General features: G+C 36.5%; 2 protein-coding genes across 10 annotated transcripts in view; one reads left to right on the forward strand and one right to left on the reverse strand.

Moving 5' to 3' along the window:
• CTNNA3 (catenin alpha 3) overlaps window positions 1-20,772 on the forward strand; it is a 442,665-nt gene that overhangs the window by 187,146 nt on the left and 234,747 nt on the right. The window lies entirely within an intron of this gene.
• LRRTM3 (leucine rich repeat transmembrane neuronal 3) overlaps window positions 1-20,772 on the reverse strand; it is an 81,428-nt gene that overhangs the window by 59,819 nt on the left and 837 nt on the right. The window contains 2 exon segments of the mRNA NM_001199545.2: window positions 19,237-19,582; window positions 19,585-20,767. Of these exon segments, the coding sequence (NP_001186474.1) occupies window positions 19,237-19,582; window positions 19,585-20,767 (1,529 nt within the window).

A 20,772-nucleotide genomic window follows, 5' to 3' on the forward strand; every position in this document is an offset into this window, starting at 1 on the left:
GTCTGTTGACAATAGTAGGAATAATTTGAACATCTGTTGCTAGGGCTTAAGCAAATTATTAGCAGTGAGGAAAAACTATGTGGTGTCTTCTGGACACTTCGTTCAAAAAGCTTGTGCAGAGTATAGTGATGACATAAGCAGGGTTCAGATATGGATGTGATAGACTAGAAATGTACTGAAAATAACTGCTTCTCTGTAAGTATTTCACCTATTTTCTGGAGTCTGTCTTCAATTGTAATTATGTAATATATGTAATATCAAGGAAGTAGAAACAGAAATGATTTGGAGCTTGCTGAACAAAACATTTAGAAGGACTTGAATCAAGAGACACGTTACTGATTTTAAAAGGACCTCTTAGAATCTTTTTGTTCACAATTTGTCTGTAGAACTTGCTGCCAGAATTAGTGATGATCTGGTAGAATTTCTGTAAACAAAGATTTTGGTTCTAAATGTATAATGAAAGCATCTGTAACTGCATTGTTTAAATTTAGAAGTATGATATGGGATTAACATGCATGAAGGGTTAATAGATAAAACTGAAAAAAATATTTATTCATCCTTAATATAACAGTTCTACTGTATCTTGTATCTTATTGTAAATGTATACTTCTATCTGTCAGATATAGGTCATCTACACTCTGAGGCTTCCTCGTGAGACTGCAGTGTCTTTATTTCAGGAGAAAGCCCAAATCGTAAAATGCCCTGCATATAGATTTGTTGAATTTATGATGAAGGTATCGCAACGGTCAATGCTCCTACTGATGCATCCCTGAATTTAAGTAGATTATTGTAGTACATATCGTTATAATCTTGGCTTTTTAAGTAGAGAGTCACAATGTTTATCCCATGAAAACAATTTTTGTGTTGATAATTTGTTCCAGTGTGATTTAGGGTTTCTCATTATTATTCCTGCTCCTTTGTCACACTAAAATGGTCAACAGATTGAAACAGAATTTTTGACTTTTAAAACAACACTTGCAACCTACTTTTCATGTGCCATCATGTTTTGCAGTGAAGCAGGGAGAAAAGCAGCATTTGGCACTTTGTAGCTGGACCTTTTTTTAGGAATGCAGGAGGACTCTCCTGAAAGGATGCAGTTTCTTTGCACACAGGATGGGGCAGTACATTCCCTGGTGTAGTCTGATTCCTTCTTGATAGTCCCTTGTCCTTTTTGTATTGTCAAGCCTGGCTCTGTGTGCTGAAAGTGTACCATCGTTTATTTATGTATGTACAGGGTTTTCCTGAAAGCAATGCCCCTTGTTTATGATGTTGGCCGGTGACATCAGAGGCGGGTGTTGATGGTATGGCAGTAGAGATTGAATCTTTCCACCAGCATTCCATTGCATTCTGTTGCTGTATGACAGATGGCAGCAGAGGGACAGTCTGACAAAATGGTGTCTGACATGTAAGTGACTTGAAGCATGGAGGCATTCACTTCCTCCGTGTGGAGAAAATGGCACCCACTGGCATTCATCAATGCTTGCTGAATGTTTATAGAGACCAAACAGTGGATGTGAGTACAGTGAGGCAGGGGGTGCTGCATTTCAGCAGTGGTGACAGTGGGTCACCTCCACCGGCGCAGATGTTTACAAGCATGGCATGCAGACTCTTGTTCATCGCTGGCAAAAATGCGTAGCTAACTGTGGTGAATATGTTGAAAAACAGTATTTGGTAGCTGAGAATTCACTTTCTCAAATAACATTATTTGATCAAATATTTGTTCTTGTGCTCTTTGTATCAGTTGTAGTTTCCATGGAAATAAGTAGGAGACATTTCTTTTAGAGTGGTAGTATTATTATTGAAGTATAATACTGACTTGTAATTTCTTGTCCTTACTTTAACTGGATTTCATTAGTTCATTAGACAGGTTTGTTTCAACGCTACTTGCCAGCAGTAGTATAAATGCTAGTATCAAAACGGGTTACTTTCTGAACTATAAACCGTAATTACCACAATGTCAACATGCTTTTTCTAAGTCATGTTGGATAGGAAGATAACAGAAATCAAAATGTGTGGATTAACAGACAATGAAACTGAACTTTCTCTAGCACTGTTAGCATGAAGTTATTATTTCAGCTGCAGTTGATATTTATACTAGGTGTTAAATACAAAATCGGAATTGAGTTATTTTTCTCAGTTTTGAGAAAATATTCATCTGGATAGAAATTCGCAGTAATAATTTTACAATGATCTGGCTGAATTCCAATCTCTAAGCAATCGTATTCACGTCAGATCATGAGTCACTTTAGAAAGAATAGATGTTATTCAAGAAGTGGAATGTCTGTTAAAACTGAACTTAAAAACTTGAAATCTGGATTTACTATGGTGGTTGTAACTCCTGGAATGTGTATTGAGAAACTTTTTGTTTACTTAGTTTAATGAAAAATATAATATACTTTCCAATGTGGTGGTGTTCTGCTGTCATGCAGTAAAGCATTAAGTTTCCTTGAAGTTCTGCAGGCAACTATCAATTATAGTTGACAATGTAAAAGGAAAATCAGCCAAATCTGCACAGGTGTACGTTATTGTAGTGGTGAATATAAAGTCTGAGTAATTTAATTCTATGTGTTGACAGGCTGTAGAACTTCAAGCTACACCTCTGAAGGGTATGATTTTGAAAGTGTGATTTTACGGGATTAAGGTTATATTTTAGTTCAACATATTCTGTGCATTTTCAAATTCAGATGATAGTGCCTAGAGCTGCTCCCTTGCTGCTGCCTAATCCTTCACTCACTTTTTCTGACTCATGTTCTTTCTGCCCACACTTTGTGGGTTCTCTCTCTACTTCTTGTGAGAAAAAGAAAACAATATTAATGCCTAAATTTTAGCTAAATTTGTTTAAAGGGAGTAAGTATATATAAATTTTTTTAGCTGTATAAACTGAGATGATGCTTATCTGATAATCAAAAATGTGATCTGTACTGCTGCTGAAGTAGACAGTAGACCATAGCTAAGATGAAGACAGGTTTTAACATGTATGCAGGATGAAAGCAGTTTCCATTAGGGTTTCCTTAACTGCAGCCAAGGGCTATGCTGTTTAGGGAAGTCCTTTGCGCATTTAAGGCTATTAAGTACAGATTGAGAGCTGTGGCATATTTGGCTTTGGGACCAGTGGTACTCAGGCACTCCAGCCTCCCTTCTACTTGTTCTTCCCATCCATCTCAAATGAAGTGAACCATTTGAAAAGTTCTTAAAATGCAATTAGTAGTGTAAGGAGTAGCCATTTTCCTACCTACTGAGTATGTACAATATTTACTTCAATACTTGTTTTAGGGTATAGACAGGAATGGAAATGCATTTTGGCTTGATTAAACAAAATTTCTCTGAGGTATGTGGAACAGGCAGTCACAAAGATCTAGTGGCCAGAGCTGGAGAGAGGCAGCGGGAGGTTGAGTATCTGCTCCCAGTCCGTCATAGTCTGTCAGGAAACCAGCTCAGGTGTTTTTGCTGTATAAATGGCATTAATAATGCTTGCCTAGTCTTGTGAAGTGTTTCAAGACTCTAATGAAAAATATGTCAATATTTTTGTTGTTAGAATTACTTAAAGGAATGATATTTATTTCTAATTACAAATAATTGTATTATGAAGCAGTTGGGAAGGAAGGTTATAATTTTTAATTAATATCTGACTCGATAATCTGTTTACTTTCTAATGAAATTCACAGAAAATTAAGTGATTGTTTTTGTTACAAGCTAAAATTCTGAGTAAGAACAATTACACACCATACTGATGAGTTATTTTCTGCATGCACGAAACAAAGAAACAAAACAGAGATGTTATCCTGTTCTATTTTCTTCCTGATGAGAGCATAATTTCAAGGAAATCTTTGTCCTTATGTCCATGCCTACTGTCTTTTCAAAACACAAACCATTATCGAAGTTAGCAGAGAAAAACCACAGGATATCTTTTGCTCACTGGGGGGACTGACCTGACTTGGAAATTTGAAAATCCATTGTTTTGTGACCTTCTTTTTTTTTTTTTTTTTTTTTTTTTTGTGGTTTGGGAGAAATTGGATGCAGTGGGGTACACGTGTCACCATATCAGATCATTGCCCATGACCTTCCCATCTGAAGTATTAAACACAAGAAAGACAATTATATAAAGATATATACAGTCTATTACTGAAGCCGTCAGCCTGCAGGACTCAGAAACAGTAAAACAACATCATTTGTAGTGTGAGTAGCACTAGATTTTTCTCCCTGAAAGAATCTGTGTGAAGGGTAGTTGCAGCTGTTTTTCATCTACAGGTCATAATAGTCTGAACAACCTCATCCTAATTTCCAGGAGACATGAGGAATCAATGGTACCATCATCCTCTTCCGTGAACATATTGACCTGCCTGCCTCTTGCTACAGTTTCTGTGAGAAATAGGAGCTAATGAATATAAGTTAATTAATCAAAGAGTTTGAAAGATAGAATGCAATGAAGGATCCTCTTGGCAGAATTATCCCTTCTTTGTAGTGCTGGCTTCCCTCATACCTTGTATATAATGCAGTCATGATGAATTTTCTAAATGCTAGAGTCACCAATTGTTTTAGATGGATAAAGAATTGTAATTTCAACATGAAAATGCATGTCACCTTAGTGTAAAGCACGTCTGTGAAGATCTGTGGGAAGTGCAGGCCGTTCATGGTTTCTGTCTCTACCCCGCAACAACAGTAGCAGTATGTTTCAGATTTTCCAGTCTGGTCCTCATGCTGCACGCAAGCGGGTGGATGCCATCAAAGGGGCACACATTGTGTTGAGAGGGGAAGCTGGCAAGCCAGGCTGCTTTTCCCCCACTCCTTCCCTCTTTCAGTGGATGAAAAGCTGATACTGAGAAAACTGGATTTGTTGCAGCCATCACAAGTCATGCTTATTTAGTGAGGAAATTGTTAAATGCTAAGGCCTCCTGTCAGCATATTATCAGTGTCCTACTTTCATACTGCTGATGTACAAGCTGCAGCATATGACAGGCTTCTGTAAAATTCAGCTAACCTTTTGGAATGCTTTGATGTGTGAATTAGTTACGAAGGTTAAACTTTCTTAAACACCCTTGTGGCTTTTATGGTAACATACACAGAGTCCTGTGCTGCTGCCTTATAAGCTCCTCTTCCTTTGAATTTTGTAGGACGCTTAGCCTTTGGAAGAATGTTATGTTCCAATTGAGTAATCTGAATCAAACAAAATGGAGGGAATGAGAATACAAGAGTGATTTCTTGCTTCTAGTATCAGGATTTGCTGTGCTCATATTGGTGGCAAAGATGAAGAGATGAGTGCTAGTGAGTGCTCCAGCCCTGTTTTGTTCAGTCCACTGACGTGGAATTAAGGATTTGTAAGATAGTCAAGTACTACCCACTCAACAGGACTTCTCAGGGAGGTCTGGGGACATACTGAACTGGCCACTGTGAAAACAGGAGGTTTCTCTTTGTTACAAAATCAGATGGTATCTGTGGTGCAAAGTTAGTGGAAATTTCACAAGACTTTTCCTGAAGATCTGAAATTCTCTCCGTCACATCTATTTGAAAATAATTTCTCCAACATTTTCTCCAAGTAGGAAAAAAATGTCAAATGCCTTGAAATAATTATTTTGTTTAGTTTTGGTTTTTGTTAGGGCAGGGGAAAGACAACCAGGGCATTTTGGAAGACTTGTTTTAAACTTGTCACACATTTGCTGCTTTTCTGTATTTTACTTCAGCCTCAACTCTGCAGCTTATAGGTTGCAAGCCTGAAAGTAAAATCCTAAAGTTATGAAAGCTTAAAACAAAAGGAAGGGTAATGGTCACTGGCTTCTTTCCCACAGGCTTTGCAAGCTTTGATTTCTGGCACGTTAATAGAATAGGAAAGCATAGAGCAATCACTATTATATATTGCTCTTCTTATAGTCAATATTATTACTGGCTAACAGAACAGCACTTCCTAAAAAAAAATAATGCACTTGAGCTGATGGTTAACCTGAGAAAACTAATGCTGCTGTTGGAGCACCAGGACCAAACAGTGCACTGTTTTATTCCTTAAGCAAACTCTTACGTAGATTAAAGGCAGGGAAAGAGCAATATACAGTGATTCTTCAGTTGATTCATATTGCTTTACTAGCATAAAAAAAAAAAAAAAAACAAAAGTAACCATAATCTAACAGTCTTGAACCATTCAGTATGATTTTGCCAACAAGGGGCCCTTGTACAGACTGCATCGTGGAGGTCTTATGTGAATTCCTCCATTAGAAAAGAAGATATGACATACAGAGCAGTTTCTTTTCAGTTACTTTTGGTAGGCTTGTTGGGCAGCTGAATGTAAAGCTGATGACTCTTAAAAGTTGTGCTGATCTAGCTGCGGGACCACTAGACTTTTCAGTGGTCACATAGTTTAACTCCTGGAAATGCATTGGTGAATCCTCACCATGGAAAAAAACAACCACGTTATCTGATTCAAAGATAGAATCCTTCTCTGAAGGATACAGAAGCTCCTTGGCTCACTGAAAACTTCAAGATCTTCTTGGAAAGGACTCAAATGCCAACCCAGTCAAGGTATTTCTCTACAGATCTTGAGCTAGAGGTTTGATTTAGAATATTTAGAGGTTTTGTTTTAGAGTTTTGTCATAAGCCATAGAATCATAGGATGATTTGGGTTGGAAGGGACTTGTAAAGATTATCTTGTCCTAATGATTAACATTTGCTCTGAGTGAATGAGCAACTGAAGGTATTGTCTCAGATACAGTCAAAACTGGAATGGAACTGTTTCATTTTCAGGTACCTGTGTTTTATTTTTATTGACTAAATGAGCCTTGTAATCATCACAGTAATTTCTACAGTTTATAAACTGAGAAACATGGAAAGGCTGAGTTTTCAGGTGCCTGCTGCTTTTGAGTGGTTGACTTTGAGGCATTCTTTTACTTCAGGCTGTTTTCCAAACAGTTTAATCCCCATACATTTTCGAAGTTAATATTCCTTTGCAAATCTTTCACTTTCTTATACGAGCACGCAGCACCACTGCAGTGTGTTAGCTAAGCTACATAGCAGGTGGATTTCCATTTTCAATCCTGTTTCATCTACTGTCTGGCACAGGTTTTATTGTAGTTCTGCCAGCTACCCTCCCCCTTCAAACCTGTTAATACATTCTCCTGAATTCATTCAACAAAATTGGACTTGGAGATTTATGCTGGAAGTATACCACGTGATAGTGTTTGTTTTTCCTTTTTATCGAGGATACAAGCAAGTGAAAGAGGAAGTATTAAGCTGTATAAAACAAGCATTAAATTGAATAAATGCACAGGTAAGAGGCATAGGCTACAGATATTGAGAAGGGAAGTCTAGGAAAATGTTTTATTTGAAACCTTTTAGAAAGGGGAAGATTCCCTTTTCCGGAGTATATATCAGACATTTTTTATTAAGCACTCCAGAAAGAGCACTATGAAATAGATGTAAAATGTTTGGTGTTACTCAGGAAAAAAGGGATAATGGGTTATTCAGCTGCATTTTCAAGTGAGCTTGTTATAACCATGCATTTTAACTAACCAGATCATCTGAAGAAGTGTTGTTGTCTATATGCTGCAGCATAGCTGTCCACCTTGGAAACTCTCCTATCTATAAATACAGAGCCTCTATTTGCAGAGTTCTTTTCAGGAATGTAAAAACTTTATTTGGTAGAGATTAATTAATAATTCAGCCAATGTGAAATTAACCTTAGGCAGTTCAGCTTCCTCTTCACAGCTTAAGGATGCATCCTGTCTGTTCTATCCATATAGTGCCCAAGTAAAGCATCGGTACAAGAAGTTCAATTCTCTGTAACTAAAAGCTGCTACATCACGGCCCATAGTTTGAGATAACTTTTGTTTTCTCATGCATAACCATGTTTGAACATTATGTTAATTCCACTTAAAATTGATAGTACAGGTTCTTGCAGAAGGTATAAGCATTCAAAACACTGTTATATTTTTAAATTATTTCCTGAGTAATTGAGCATGATATTTTCACTCTATCGTTTTGTTTCTTGATCGATGAGACTTCTCTACTGGCAGAAGTAATGCAAAACTACTGAAAATTTTTCTCTAATGTTTCTTTGTTCTAATGTTACTGTTGGGGCTGACTTGGTAAATAAGGCCTGGCAAGAGCTCTGCATAACATGTTAGACTGGAAATTAAGGGCATCTCATATATTTGTGTTCTTGGATGCTCTTAGATTCTCTTCATCCTAGGAAATAGGCCATCAAAAGAAGGGGACTGTGAGCTAGAGGAAATAAAGGGTTTGGGAAAGAGAAATCTGAAAAAGAAATCAGAATATTGATACTTTTCCCTTCTTCGAGAAGTAAGCCTGCGCTTAGAATATATTGCAGCTGCGAAATTCCAATAATAGCCTTCCTTAAGGTTAAAAGCACATATAGAAAGTCCTGCAGTCTATGACAAGGATGAAAATTGATGAATCCTGAAGCTGCTAAATTGAAATGAGATAAGTTTCTGAGGAGTGTTTTATTCTTCACATCAGAGACCTAAGTCCTGTAGTTGAACGATCGTTCACTTGTGGTTTTGTAAACCTCTTCCCATTACTTTTCTGATCTAATTTAAATAAAAGACTGTCCAAAATAATCATAAAATTTTATGAGCCTGGGCATGCTTTATGGTCTGCTGTTAGTGTTTTTTATTATTACTTGAAAAATCAAAATGCTAGACAGCCTAAAGTGCCATTTTGATAGTTTCCTCTGTTCTGCATAAGGCCTCATCGCTCACACAGCTTAAAGGACAAACTGTTCTATATTTGTGTCTGAGGCTAAACTTTGGTGCCTGCCAGGTAAACTTTATTATCACTTTTAGGTAGTCACACTGCCGAATATCTAAGGAAAGATTTAGACGTAGTTTTTCAAAGGAACTGCTGGAACTCTGCAAGGAGTTATCAAATAGTGATAGCAAGCTTTGACCTAAGTTGTCTTGAGGTTCAATCAACCACAGATTGCAGCAGGTTAATGTATCACAGTAGATATTCTGGAAGCTCTCTACGTTAGGGTAAAAGAGTATCCTTCTCTCTATCTCTTTCTCTCTCGGAAATGGCTGTCATGCCCCAAATATATGTACATGCGCCTTCACAAACATGAATATTTTGCTATCTTTCTCTGTTGGTATTTGAGGTGTTGACATAAATGTGGGACAGATTCTTAAGTATATGAGCTCAGGTGGAATTAATGAGTACTGGTAATAAATTCTCACTATAGACTCTGTACATAGGAGCCTTTTCTTTTCATCATCTCATTAATGAATTTGAGCCATTAACAGCGTGAAGTGCTGAATAAGGTTTTACATTTAATTGAAGTCCTCTGTTCTTAGCTGACAAGATGTATTTTATATACTTGATGGATGTGATTAGTGTGATGAGGCCTTTTTAAGAAATTGTCTTTGTTAAAATGAGAATTTGCCATGTTAGTTTATACATGAAGTACATGAAGCCAGAGCATTCTTGTCAGTAGCTCTGCATTTTTTAAAATGTGTTTTATTACTATATTGCTATAATTGAATTACTTTTATTACTTATATTACTATAATTACTATATAGAAGTTACAAGATACTTTTACAGCCCAAATATAGCATGATTTTAGATTTGAGAGGGCAATCTATTGTGATATGATTGCAAATGAATTTACGCTGCTACAAAATAAATTTTCTTTTGTGTCTGAACATATGCTATAACTACAGACAAGCCTATACTCATCTGGATAGGAAGAAATTGTGTATATTCATTTAAGTTACTGTGTTTATTACACTTTAAAAAATACCAAACCCCTCTATATTGCTGGACTTCAGCACATGCAAATTAATATCAAATGCATACCACTCACAGTCAGCTTCCCTTACATTCCTGTTTTCTGCTCAGTTTCATATACAATTGCTTATCACTTCAATATTTTCAAATTTTCAAAATTTGTCCTAAAAATGTTATAAGGAAAAATTTATATATATTACAAAATGCAAATATATATATATTTTATTTATATAAATAAAGTACAGGAATGTTGAGATGATTTGGCTGTTGGCTTCCTTAAGCTGTAAAATAAATACAAGCTCTAAGTTCAAACTCTCAATTAAAAGAGCTTGGTTACTGGCGATTGTATTGCAGACTATCTCACCGTGTTTATTGTTTCCCTAGGGGTAAACTGTTAATTTTCTACATATATGTTTTTCAAATTGGAAGATAAATATATATATATATATAATTCTGATTTAGAATGTTAGTTCCCTTCCCCCCTTCCCTCCATATTCTCTGCCATTGTAACTTATGTATTGCCAGTGTCATTATGGATGAAGAGAAATATATGGTCCAGCATTTTTTATGCTTGAAGGAAAACTGTTCTTTAATGAAGACAAGTTACTGGCTGATAATTAGAAGTGGTAAGCAGCTTTTGAGCTCATATAATAATGCTGCTCACTTTGCTTCTGTCCCACATTTATATCAACAGTGTAGTTCAGGAACTGTTGTTAAGGATTATCAAAATTAGGGAAGACTCAACATGTAGTCCTAAAAGTACCAACTATTTTGGAATAGGTATAAGTTGCCTTAGGAAAAGTTTCCACTGAAGGATTTCTACCAGTGTTGTGATTCTTTCTTGGAAGGTGGATATTAGTATATTACCCTCTGGGTCACAGGTGTGTGACGTGAACTGAAACTCATTTTTAAATTGGAAATTATTTTTATATGAAATGTATATGTATTCTGGGTGGTACAGTGTGTTTAAGGAGAATCCGGCTGGTATGAAGTAAAGCAGAGTGAAGCCTGCACTGTTCTGAGGATGTGACTCATATTGCAGGTGGCTGGAAGGCTAATACAATGATATGACAGTGCTATATTACAAAGCATAGTGTACTGCAAAAAAACTCTGATGTGCCGGAATTGTTATTTGATGTTACTGTTTTTTGAAGAGGAAAAGATTATTCTTCACTCAAACTTGAGCTAAATATTTTGGTATAAGGTTACTCTGATTGTCATTAGCAAGAAAGATGGGAATAAACTCATCTGATTAAAAATAGACACTTAAATCTGTAGCAGGTTTTTAAACTGAACCATAAATGATCACTTTTCTAAGGTCGGTTAATTTTAACTGTGTGGCAGGAAGTTGTGGCAGCCCCTCTTGTAGTAGTTCAGTAGAACATTTCCGAGCACATACCACGTTTTTGATAAATATCCCACACAGTCTTAATAAGATTTATCTACCACTATCTGCATGATTGAGGTACAACTGTTTACTTCAATTTCCAAGAAAACATGCACGTGTCCTGCAAGGTGATATTTAACAGCAGTTTCATGAGGCTGGTCAGAGCACTTTGAATACCTAACAAAGAGTCTTGTTTCAATTTCACTCTGCGGGGAAGGGGAGAGGAGTAGCACTCTATGAAATGTTTGTGTGCAACTATTGCAAGAAGTGAATGTAATCTGTGTGCTTCAATTCCCAGTTGCAGATTTTGAAAATCTTTCCTGCTTTAAAATAAACAAGTTAATCCACAGGAAACTGAAAAATGAGTTAACAAATATTATTTAAGGTGATGAAGTCTAAAGTATTTTTCTGTATGACTCTAGTTTGCATTTTGTAAACTGCATTCCCCTTTATCACCTATGGCTTTTGCACATTTTACTGCAAACCAAAGGCATTTCTGCATAACTGGAAAAATAAAAAGATGCAAAAAGAAACAATATGTAAGCTGGAATGTAGATTATAAAATTGGTATTTTGGAATAAGGAATCCAGTTATGATGGCTGTGTTTTCAGTGGCGCAGAGATTGTACAACTAATGCATTATTGCTTATTATCAGTGCTATAGTGAAAAGCATGTTCAGGCTTCAGGTTTCCTCTGTCTGCAACCACTTTTAATGATGTGGACAGTGAAAGGAAGAATTAAACAGGCAATTAGGGTGCCGAGCTTCTATTGGAGATTTTGTTTCTTCCTTTGAACATTTTGAGCATGTTTTCTCCTCTGAGTTACAGCTGAACCGGCAGAAGAGGCTGGTAATCTCATTGCATCATTCTGATGTTGATTTTGAGAGCTTTGTAGTCTTAAAGGAATTGGGAAATACAGTGGCTAATTTAAAATTAGATACATGAGTTCTGCAGCACCAATGACTGCAATTACACTAAAAGAAAAGTTATTCAAACGTGCAGTATGTTGTTCCTGATCACAAAGGGCACATTAGACCCATTGACACAACCCATGTTTTGCCACAAAGCATGGAAAAAAGGCCTGGGGAATGGGCTCAGCTAGAGTAATCCATGTTATCAACAAGTAGTATTATATCATTGCTAGAGATGCTGAAAGTAATCATACTAGAGACAACAGTACAGCAAGATGAAAAGTATTTTGGTTATTTCTATGTAAACTCAGGCCCACAACTTCAGAAAAGGCATGTTACATCAGAGGAAGTCAGTTTCTCCATTTGATTAAATTAGCTTTGAAATAGAAGTTACTGAGAAGCTTTTTTGTTTGGTATTTCAAAATGCCCAGAATCAGATAGTAGTTATTAAAAAACAAACAAACAAAAAGAAGCAACAGAAATACTTTAGGAAATGTACAAACACTGTTATTTTAACACCGCATTTTTAGTTTAGAATGTGATTTTGTATCTTTTAAAATTGCTTACTTCTGGATAATCTCACTGATCTTTTTTGACTTTTTACTGGTACTGTTCATATGCAGTCCTTTTCCTGAGTCTTTTCTGTTTTCCATCTCTTGGTATAATTTGCACGTAAATAGTAGTATCCATAAAAATGCAAAATTTTCATATGGTTCATATATCACATTAGGGGATATGACAGCTATAATACATAATATCCAGTAGTACCTCCTATAGTTGTCAAGTGAGGATAAGTGTAATTAAGGGTGACTTCATGATTACAACTCTTTCAGACAGCTGCCAATATCAAATTTCCTTGTTTGTTTCTTCATTTTCTAGCAGTAAGCAATGAAGAGACCAAGCTAGTTATCTACTTGGTTAGTTTGAATAAGAAAAGGATTTGCATGCAGATTGGGCAGATGATTTTTGTAGTGGTGTAGTGAAGCAATAAACCTCATAGCGTATTTATAACTTTGCTTAGAGTGTAAGTAAATGAGTAGTTAGGATGTTTCGGTTTCCTTTGTCCTTATTTTAATTACGTCTGATTATGTTTCAGTAGAACATTTTAAGATTTCCAAGACTGAACTGTAATTATGAAGTCGTACATGATCTTAAGTCTACCACTAATGTTGAAGTAATAGAAACATAACATTCAGTCAAGAGCACAAGGTGTGACATATGATCAGTGTATTAGTCACACAGGAACATAGGAAGAGACTTTGGGGATTAAAAGGACATATTTGAGGGGATCTATGTTTTTGAGATTAGATCTCCAGTTTCTTCAATACAAGCTAAAGAGCTTGTGAGAAACAGTAAGAAACTATAAGACAGAATTAAAGATTCTGTTTTGCTAAAAAGTTTGCTTGATTTCATTAACAAGATTTTTAAAATTGTAGTTTTCACATGGATGTAAAACATTTCCTGTAGTAACTACTGTAAATTTCATTTGTGTGTTTAGAAAGGAAAGTCTAATAAAGGAGTAGGTGTCTTTCATACCTTTCATCTCTTCTTAGCAAATAGTGCTCAGTCTTACATTTGAATACTAATGTTGTAGCCATGAAATATCATGAGCAAGACAAGAATTTTAGGGACGTGGGTAGGTCAAATAAAATATACTACCTTTCTTTGCAAGTCTTTGTTCATTACCTTTACAAGGCTTGAGTTAGTTCTAAATTTGATATAATTTTTCTGGTAGATAAAACATTGGCCACCAAATCCCAGCTATCTATAGAGAACTGTCTTGAATATACTGCTTTTTATTAATTTATAGCCTTCTTGCTGGTCAGTTCATAGCTCTTGTACTCCGACAATTTTTTTTTTTTGCTTTTATTACATCCAATTTTGTTCCACTCACCATTATGCCAAGAGATTGGCTGTAGCCCTGAGGATCACATCAAAGTTCTGTATTGTGCTGCTGTTACAGTACCAACTCTAGAAAGCTAGCTGCAAACAAAAACAAGGGCTGCACATTATCTGATAGTTGACCCCAAGTACATAAAATCTAAAGCTATGACTGTACTTAATGCAGTGTGGAGTGAAATGAGTTCTTGTTCATCTTCTTAAGGAAACTAGATTTGACTGCTATCTACAGTAGCTTTAATCCTGATTTCATTGGCTTATATCCTTCACTGTATTTTAAAATATTGCCGGTGGTATTGATGTACCCTCAGGCCTAAAGTACTTAAAACAGAACATACCAGCAAGTTGCTACAAATAACTTTCTCCCAAGCAAATATGCTGTGTACCCATGTCATAGGTAATTTTTCTATTATTTGTACTTTGAACTTGTAAAATGGAGTGGGTTCCGTTCCTTTGACATCTATCTTTCTTGTTCTTGTAAAAATAAGCTGTTTTTTTTTTTTGTTTTTGTTTTTTTTTTTAATCTATGCTGTTTAAGGAAGTTGAAGTAGTTGTTTCTAGTCTAAATTTTTATATTATCTTAATGTCACTTAGTTGTATGTTATAGGTAATATGTTCGAAAAAAAATTGTTACGGCTCCTATTCTTACTACTTAATGCTTCCTGCCTTTGGATGTGGATCATCCTGTGGACAGTGGATCTTTATGCACTGGATAGACCATTTCTTGCTAGCATTCATCTTTTTTTTCTCCATCATTCACTGCGTTCAGGTTATGACTCTCATAGAGATGAAATTAAAATACAATTGAGTGCTTAGTTTGATGAAAGGATTAGCTGCTGTCATCATGTTAAGCAGAAGAATACGAAGTAAGAAGGCAAACGAATCTGAATGCAATAAGAGGCCTGTGATTAAGCTTAGTAACCACTGGATGTCACTATTGTTCCACAGAAATTCATCTAAGAGAATATTTCTCTAGAGTTGAGTGGCTGATGGAAAAGACCTTTCCTTTGCAGCAAATCGAGAATTTTTAATTGTGTTTGTAGAAATATTGTAAATTTATGTTCATTTTTGCAATTGAATTTTATATCAAGGTTTGCTAGTTCATAAAAAATGTAAAAAAGCAAACAGTAATCCATGATGACTGTGAAAATGCAGATATTGAATAATGAAAACCTACCAGCCAGCAGAGATGCTTGCATTCATTATATTCAAGCCACTTCGTCTCATTATTATTCTTCTACTCTGCAATTGCTGGAGGTAATCTCAGCACAGTGAATGAACATTACCAGTCTGCTTGAATTTGCTTAGTACTTTAGTTATTTTCTTTTAAAAAATGTGCGTTCTGTATTATCCAGTATTCTAAACTATCAGTCGAATATTTTAAGAGCTAGTGAGTAGCACCTCAGTCTTTTAACTGGAAAGCTAACTAGTCCACTGGATAAGAGGATGTCTTTGGAAAAGGAGGCTGGATTTATCTTCCCAGAATTCAGTTGGTGTGTGATCTCAAGCAAATTACCCCAGATCTGCTATCTCCTTTGCCATCTTCCCAACATGCCTCGTCTAAAGTTCTAATGTGAGAGATTGTTGCTAGATCTTTGTAGAATGGCTAGCAGAGGATGTGCTGACAGCTTTCCAGATTGTTGGGGTGCTGCTGTAAGATGAAACAGCCTTGTTAGGTGATCCCACCTTACATTTCTATTTTTGTTGTTTAAATAACTTTTGACTGCTAAACCAATGAAAATGAAAACTGTCATGAAGGGGTTCTGCATTTTTTTATATCTTGAAATGCCCTGGTCTTCAAATGGTAGCTCTAAAATGCTAGGTAGCACTAGATAAGTCTCATGGAATGGAGTAGAAGTTGATTTAAAACAAACAAACAAGAACGCCTATAAATGCAGTCTTGCTCTTCTCAACTTGGAATACATGGACAGCGTCAAAGCTATTAAAGGATAGGCAAGTTATAAGAGGCATTTTGTCACATCTCCTGCATCTCCTTCCTCAACTTGATACCTGAAATACTTGAAGGAGGAGTAGGGCTTTAAAAGTCATCAGAGCTATTGCACAACCTCTGAAGATCTCTCAGCATCAACCCAGGAAGGCTTTAAGAGTTCTGTGAGGGACTCGCATCAGAATTTCCAAAAGCCAAGACAAAGTGGGACAAGAACTCTATATGTCCAGACTAAAGAGAGACAGATAAGAAATTTCTTCTCTGTAGTCTCTGAGGCTTTATAGTTTTGTTTGTATTTAGGAAAAGGGCAACCTCTCACAGGAACTGAAAGTTACTCAGTTAAGTTGATGTTTCTTACAAGATGATGAAAATTTGTGACTCTGGTGGCCTAGTCACGCAAAACAAGTCAATTCTATAGTGTTTATTTCTATAGTAGTGGGATTAAGGTTAGTTTATTTCGTGTTGTCTTTGTGCATTTTAAAGTATGGGTTTTGTACGTTATAACATGCTAAAAAGCTGGTTAAAAAAATGGTTTCAAAGCCATAGACACTAGAGTGGGATTTAACGACTCAATTTTCAGGCCTCAGGCTGTGCAAGAAGGTTCAATTAGTTATACTGGGCATTTTATTTTGTGTAATAAGGCAGCAGCAATAGCAGCAATTACACGTTCATCTGTGTTTGGTACATAGTTGGCAATACATGAAGTCTATCTGTTGTTTCTCAGGCAACAAATAACACAGTTGATCTGAGCATGTCTACTTGAATATAAACGTGCTGAATTTTTGTTTTTTTTATCATCTATGATTAATGAAATACTGGCCTTAGCTGCTTTTTCAGTCCCGTAGTTAAATATTTTTCAAAGGGAGTTAGTGATAACTTTACAGGAATTGCTTTCTGTAGGGGGATATGGGGTGGATTTTTTTTCTGAGTATTGAGGTATAATAAGGCATTATTGAGACTTTGTAAGTCAAACTCAGGTATTCACAACGCATTCAAAGTCACAATATATTAAGAAATTTCAGAACATGTATTGAGCATTTTTAAATAACATAAATTCTAAATTAATCATATGAAATTATTTTTTTAATGTAGTCAGTACTTCCTGAAGTCAAGAAGAGAAAAACCTTCCTCTGTGTGTGTGTGTGTGTGTGTGTGTGTGTGTGTGTGTGTGTGTGTGTGTGTGTGTGTGTATACATATATTTACATGTATGAACATATGTAAGTTTGGGGCCAAATCCTTTTTGTTTTGGTAGTACGTAGTATTAGTCACCACTGCAGACACTAAAGACTATACAAGTACAGGCATAGTTCTTACCAGTAAGTTTACAGCAAATTTATAATCCTTCAGTGCAGAAATTACCAAGACTTGCTGGTGGAAAACTGAATCCCATAATAGCTAAAATAATTCATATAATTCAATAAATTATATTGACTTTCAGTAGCAACTTTTAAGCTACAATTCAGCTTAAAAATTACAGTCTGCTCAGTGCTGCTAGAACATCTCCAGCACTTCGGTTATTAAATGTTCAGGATCCTCTTTATATTTAATAAAATGAGGTCTTAGTGTTGCAGGGTTCAGTATAGTCTCAAGCTTCTACTCTTAGTTATTTCCTCACTACAGTCCTTGAAAATGAACCTGGTTTCATTATACGATGTAATCAACAACAACAACACTACCACCACAAAACCCGAATACCCTTCAAGTGTTTGTTCCTTTAAAGAAATGATTCATAGCTTTGTTTTCTCTGTATCTAGCACATTTCAAGGTGATTGGCTGTGATTATTGTTTTTCTAGTAAAAATTCAATAGAGCATCCTGCTAAGGCTTTGCTTCCTTTAATCTGCTGCAGTGAAACTGCTTTGTAGAAACATTCCTTTCCAAGTGATTGAAGATGTGCAGTTTACTAAGCCAAATCAAGTTACAAAATAATTACGTTACTAACTCTACTTCCATACGGGTGCTGCTGTATTACTTCAAGAATGAAAGAAAACACCTGTGTTCAGAAGACCATCTAAATACATAGAATATATGATTATTTTTCCAAATACCGAGGATGTTACATTCTAAGCAATTGGAAAGAGAAAAAAAAAAAAAGGCTTTTGTAGAGGGAGGAAAGGGAGGAGCCAGGTTACAAATCTGTATTTTGTCCAAAACTGATGAATGACTTCACATTAAAACTGAGTATCTGAATTCTTGTTATGTCATCAGGGTTTTGGTAAGAGAGAAAAATAATTTGTCACTGACTTCTTTAAGGATTTTTGGATGCAGTGTTCTCAGAACAGTGAGTGACAAATTTCCTCTGAAAGCTCTTTTGCAGTTGCTGTTTTTCTAAAATGTACGTTGTTTGGCTTTGATTGCAATGAAGCTTTATTTAGTTATCAGAGAGACAGTGTACAGAACACATCACAAACCCTAACAAGCCCAGCAAATAGAAAGAAATAGAAGAAAATGGCAGATTTAATTGTTTCCTCAGCTCCATTAATGTCTTTGACAGTCTTGAAAAGAGAATTTCTAATGAGCACTTGTACAAATGTGTGCAGGAAGTGGTGTCGCTTTTGCTACTGCACATTTCAGTTCCTCTAATTGCATCAATAAGGAATTTCTGCTCCTCTCTTAATGAATGCCTTTTGACTACTTTCTGAAAGGCAACTGGGTGTAAGGGATAAACACTGGCACCTTTTGTATGAAGTCACATAAGCAGGTTTCAATTAGTAGTTATCAGCCATAGGAAAACTATTACGATGCAGTAGAATAAGCCCATTCTACAGTTTTTATTTCAAAATTTATATTAAGCCTACTCTGCTTTTGGTTTGATGACTCAAGCTCGAGACTGTTTTTTTTATTATGTCATGTGTTGGACAGAAATTAGGCAGTTTTTAGGAGCTTCTCCTGCACCATCTCTTGACTCAGAAAAATCAGAATTCCTATGATGCTACAGTATCTTCGCTCAAAAAGCGAGTTTCAGAGCATGGGCTGGGAAGGGAGCTGGGTTTATTTATTTTTCTTCATTGTTGTGATTTTTCTCCCTAAACAGAAGCACACTCACTGCAGGTGCAGTGGATTAGTTATGAAAGAAGTTTTCTATTTAAAAACAAGCAAGACTTTAATGAAATCAGTAGAGGATTTGTACAATAGGTATTGTATTAAACCAAAGCTCAGACTTCACATTGATTGCGGTATTTAAATTTCAATGAGTTGATTATGTATGAGAGTAAAATGACCAGTATTATGAATGTACAAAATAAGTGACATGGAAGAGCTGTGCCAGAAAAGTGAGAAAAACGTTCCCTTTATAGTCCCTAGAGTTCAATAAAGCACCACTATTTCCCAGCTTTTAAAAGCTCTTTTATCACAATGGTTCATACCTCGCATTCCCTGGAGCCTGATTTGTTATACGTGCAGGGTCCTGCTCCGTTCAGCAGCATCTCACTGGTCTCAGTGTTGGTAGGTTTGTAATCTACGTAAAATTCCTGTGTGCTTGGAGTCATTTGCTTCAGTGACTGTCTTTTCTTTTTCCTGTGCCTTCGCATGAGAGAGCGCTGCTGCAGCTGCTTCATACTGGCTGGGTAACGCTTCCATGACACGTAGATTACCAGCAGGATCACAAGCACAGACAAGAAAAGGGCCACGCTCCCTGCTATGATTTTATGGAAGGAGATGTGTTCTGTGTCGTGCTCGGGTTCAGAGCTCGATTCAGTGGCTCCGATAGTTGGGGCAGAGGGGGCTTGCTGTCATGTTTAGGCCTGGTGAGTTTTGGTTTAAACGTTGGCTTTGGGGGAGCTCGTGCTAATTCAAACCTTTCTGTGGTACTTTTGCCACAGATGCTGTAGTTTTTCACTGCATCGACAACATTCACCCCCTGCAGCTCTTTTGGGCTGGCACAAATGATTGTGTTTTCCCTCAGCCCTCTAAAACTTTTAAGCCAGTTTACCAGAGAGCAAATGTTTCTGCTGCATTCCCATATATTCCCAGCAAGGCTGATGTCATTGAGGGATATCCAAGAGTCCAAAATTTCTTGACCAATAAATGTGAGCTTGTTTGAATCCAGGTTGAGGCGCTGTAAATTGGGCACACACTGGAAAACACTAGGTCCACTGAAAGCTTCTATTTCATTGCCAGATAAATCAAGCCTTTGTAATGAGCTCCAGGTCCAGGACATAGTTTGTCCTATCACACTGATTTTATTCCACTGTAAATAAAGGTTCTGAAGGCTGACTAGCCTTGGAAAAAGTGCCAGGTTGAGCTTAGAAAATTGATTGTGCTCCAGATGAAGCTCTTTCAGTCTGATCATGCCTGCAAAGACATTTCTTGCTAAACTTCGGATGCGATTATAACCCAGGTCCAACAGTTCAAGGTTTCTACAGTCTTGGAATATTCGAACAGGGATGGTTCTTAGGGAATTGGACCGCAAATGTAAACTCAGCAGCTTCCTTAAGCCCCTGAACTGTTCAGATCCCAGAGACTGCAGCTGATTGTATGACAGATCCAAATTCCGGAGATTTGTCACAGGTCTGAAGGTATTATTAAGAAAATAGGAGATTCTGTTGGAACTCAAGATCAACTCTTTTAGTCTGCGTATTCCATTGAAAGCATTTTCGTCAATATTGCTGATGTGGTTATGGTCTAAATAGAGCCAGGTGAGTTGATTAAGACCTTTAAATTGATTGTATTTTAGTTTTTGGAGGCTGTTATATCGAAGGGACAAACCTAAACAACCAGCAGATATACTCGAGGGAATCTCCTGCAATTTCTGAGATTCACAATATACCATTTTGCCTTCACACCTACAGCCCTTAGGGCATCCTCGTTCAGCAGAAGAAAGCATTGTCAGTAATACAGTAGGGGCTATTACCAGAGCTACAGCTGATCCGCTCAGTAGCCTAATTACATTGAAACCTGGA

Source organism: Gallus gallus, chromosome 6, assembly GCF_016699485.2.
Source record: "Gallus gallus isolate bGalGal1 chromosome 6, bGalGal1.mat.broiler.GRCg7b, whole genome shotgun sequence".
Lineage (NCBI taxonomy): Eukaryota > Metazoa > Chordata > Aves > Galliformes > Phasianidae > Gallus > Gallus gallus.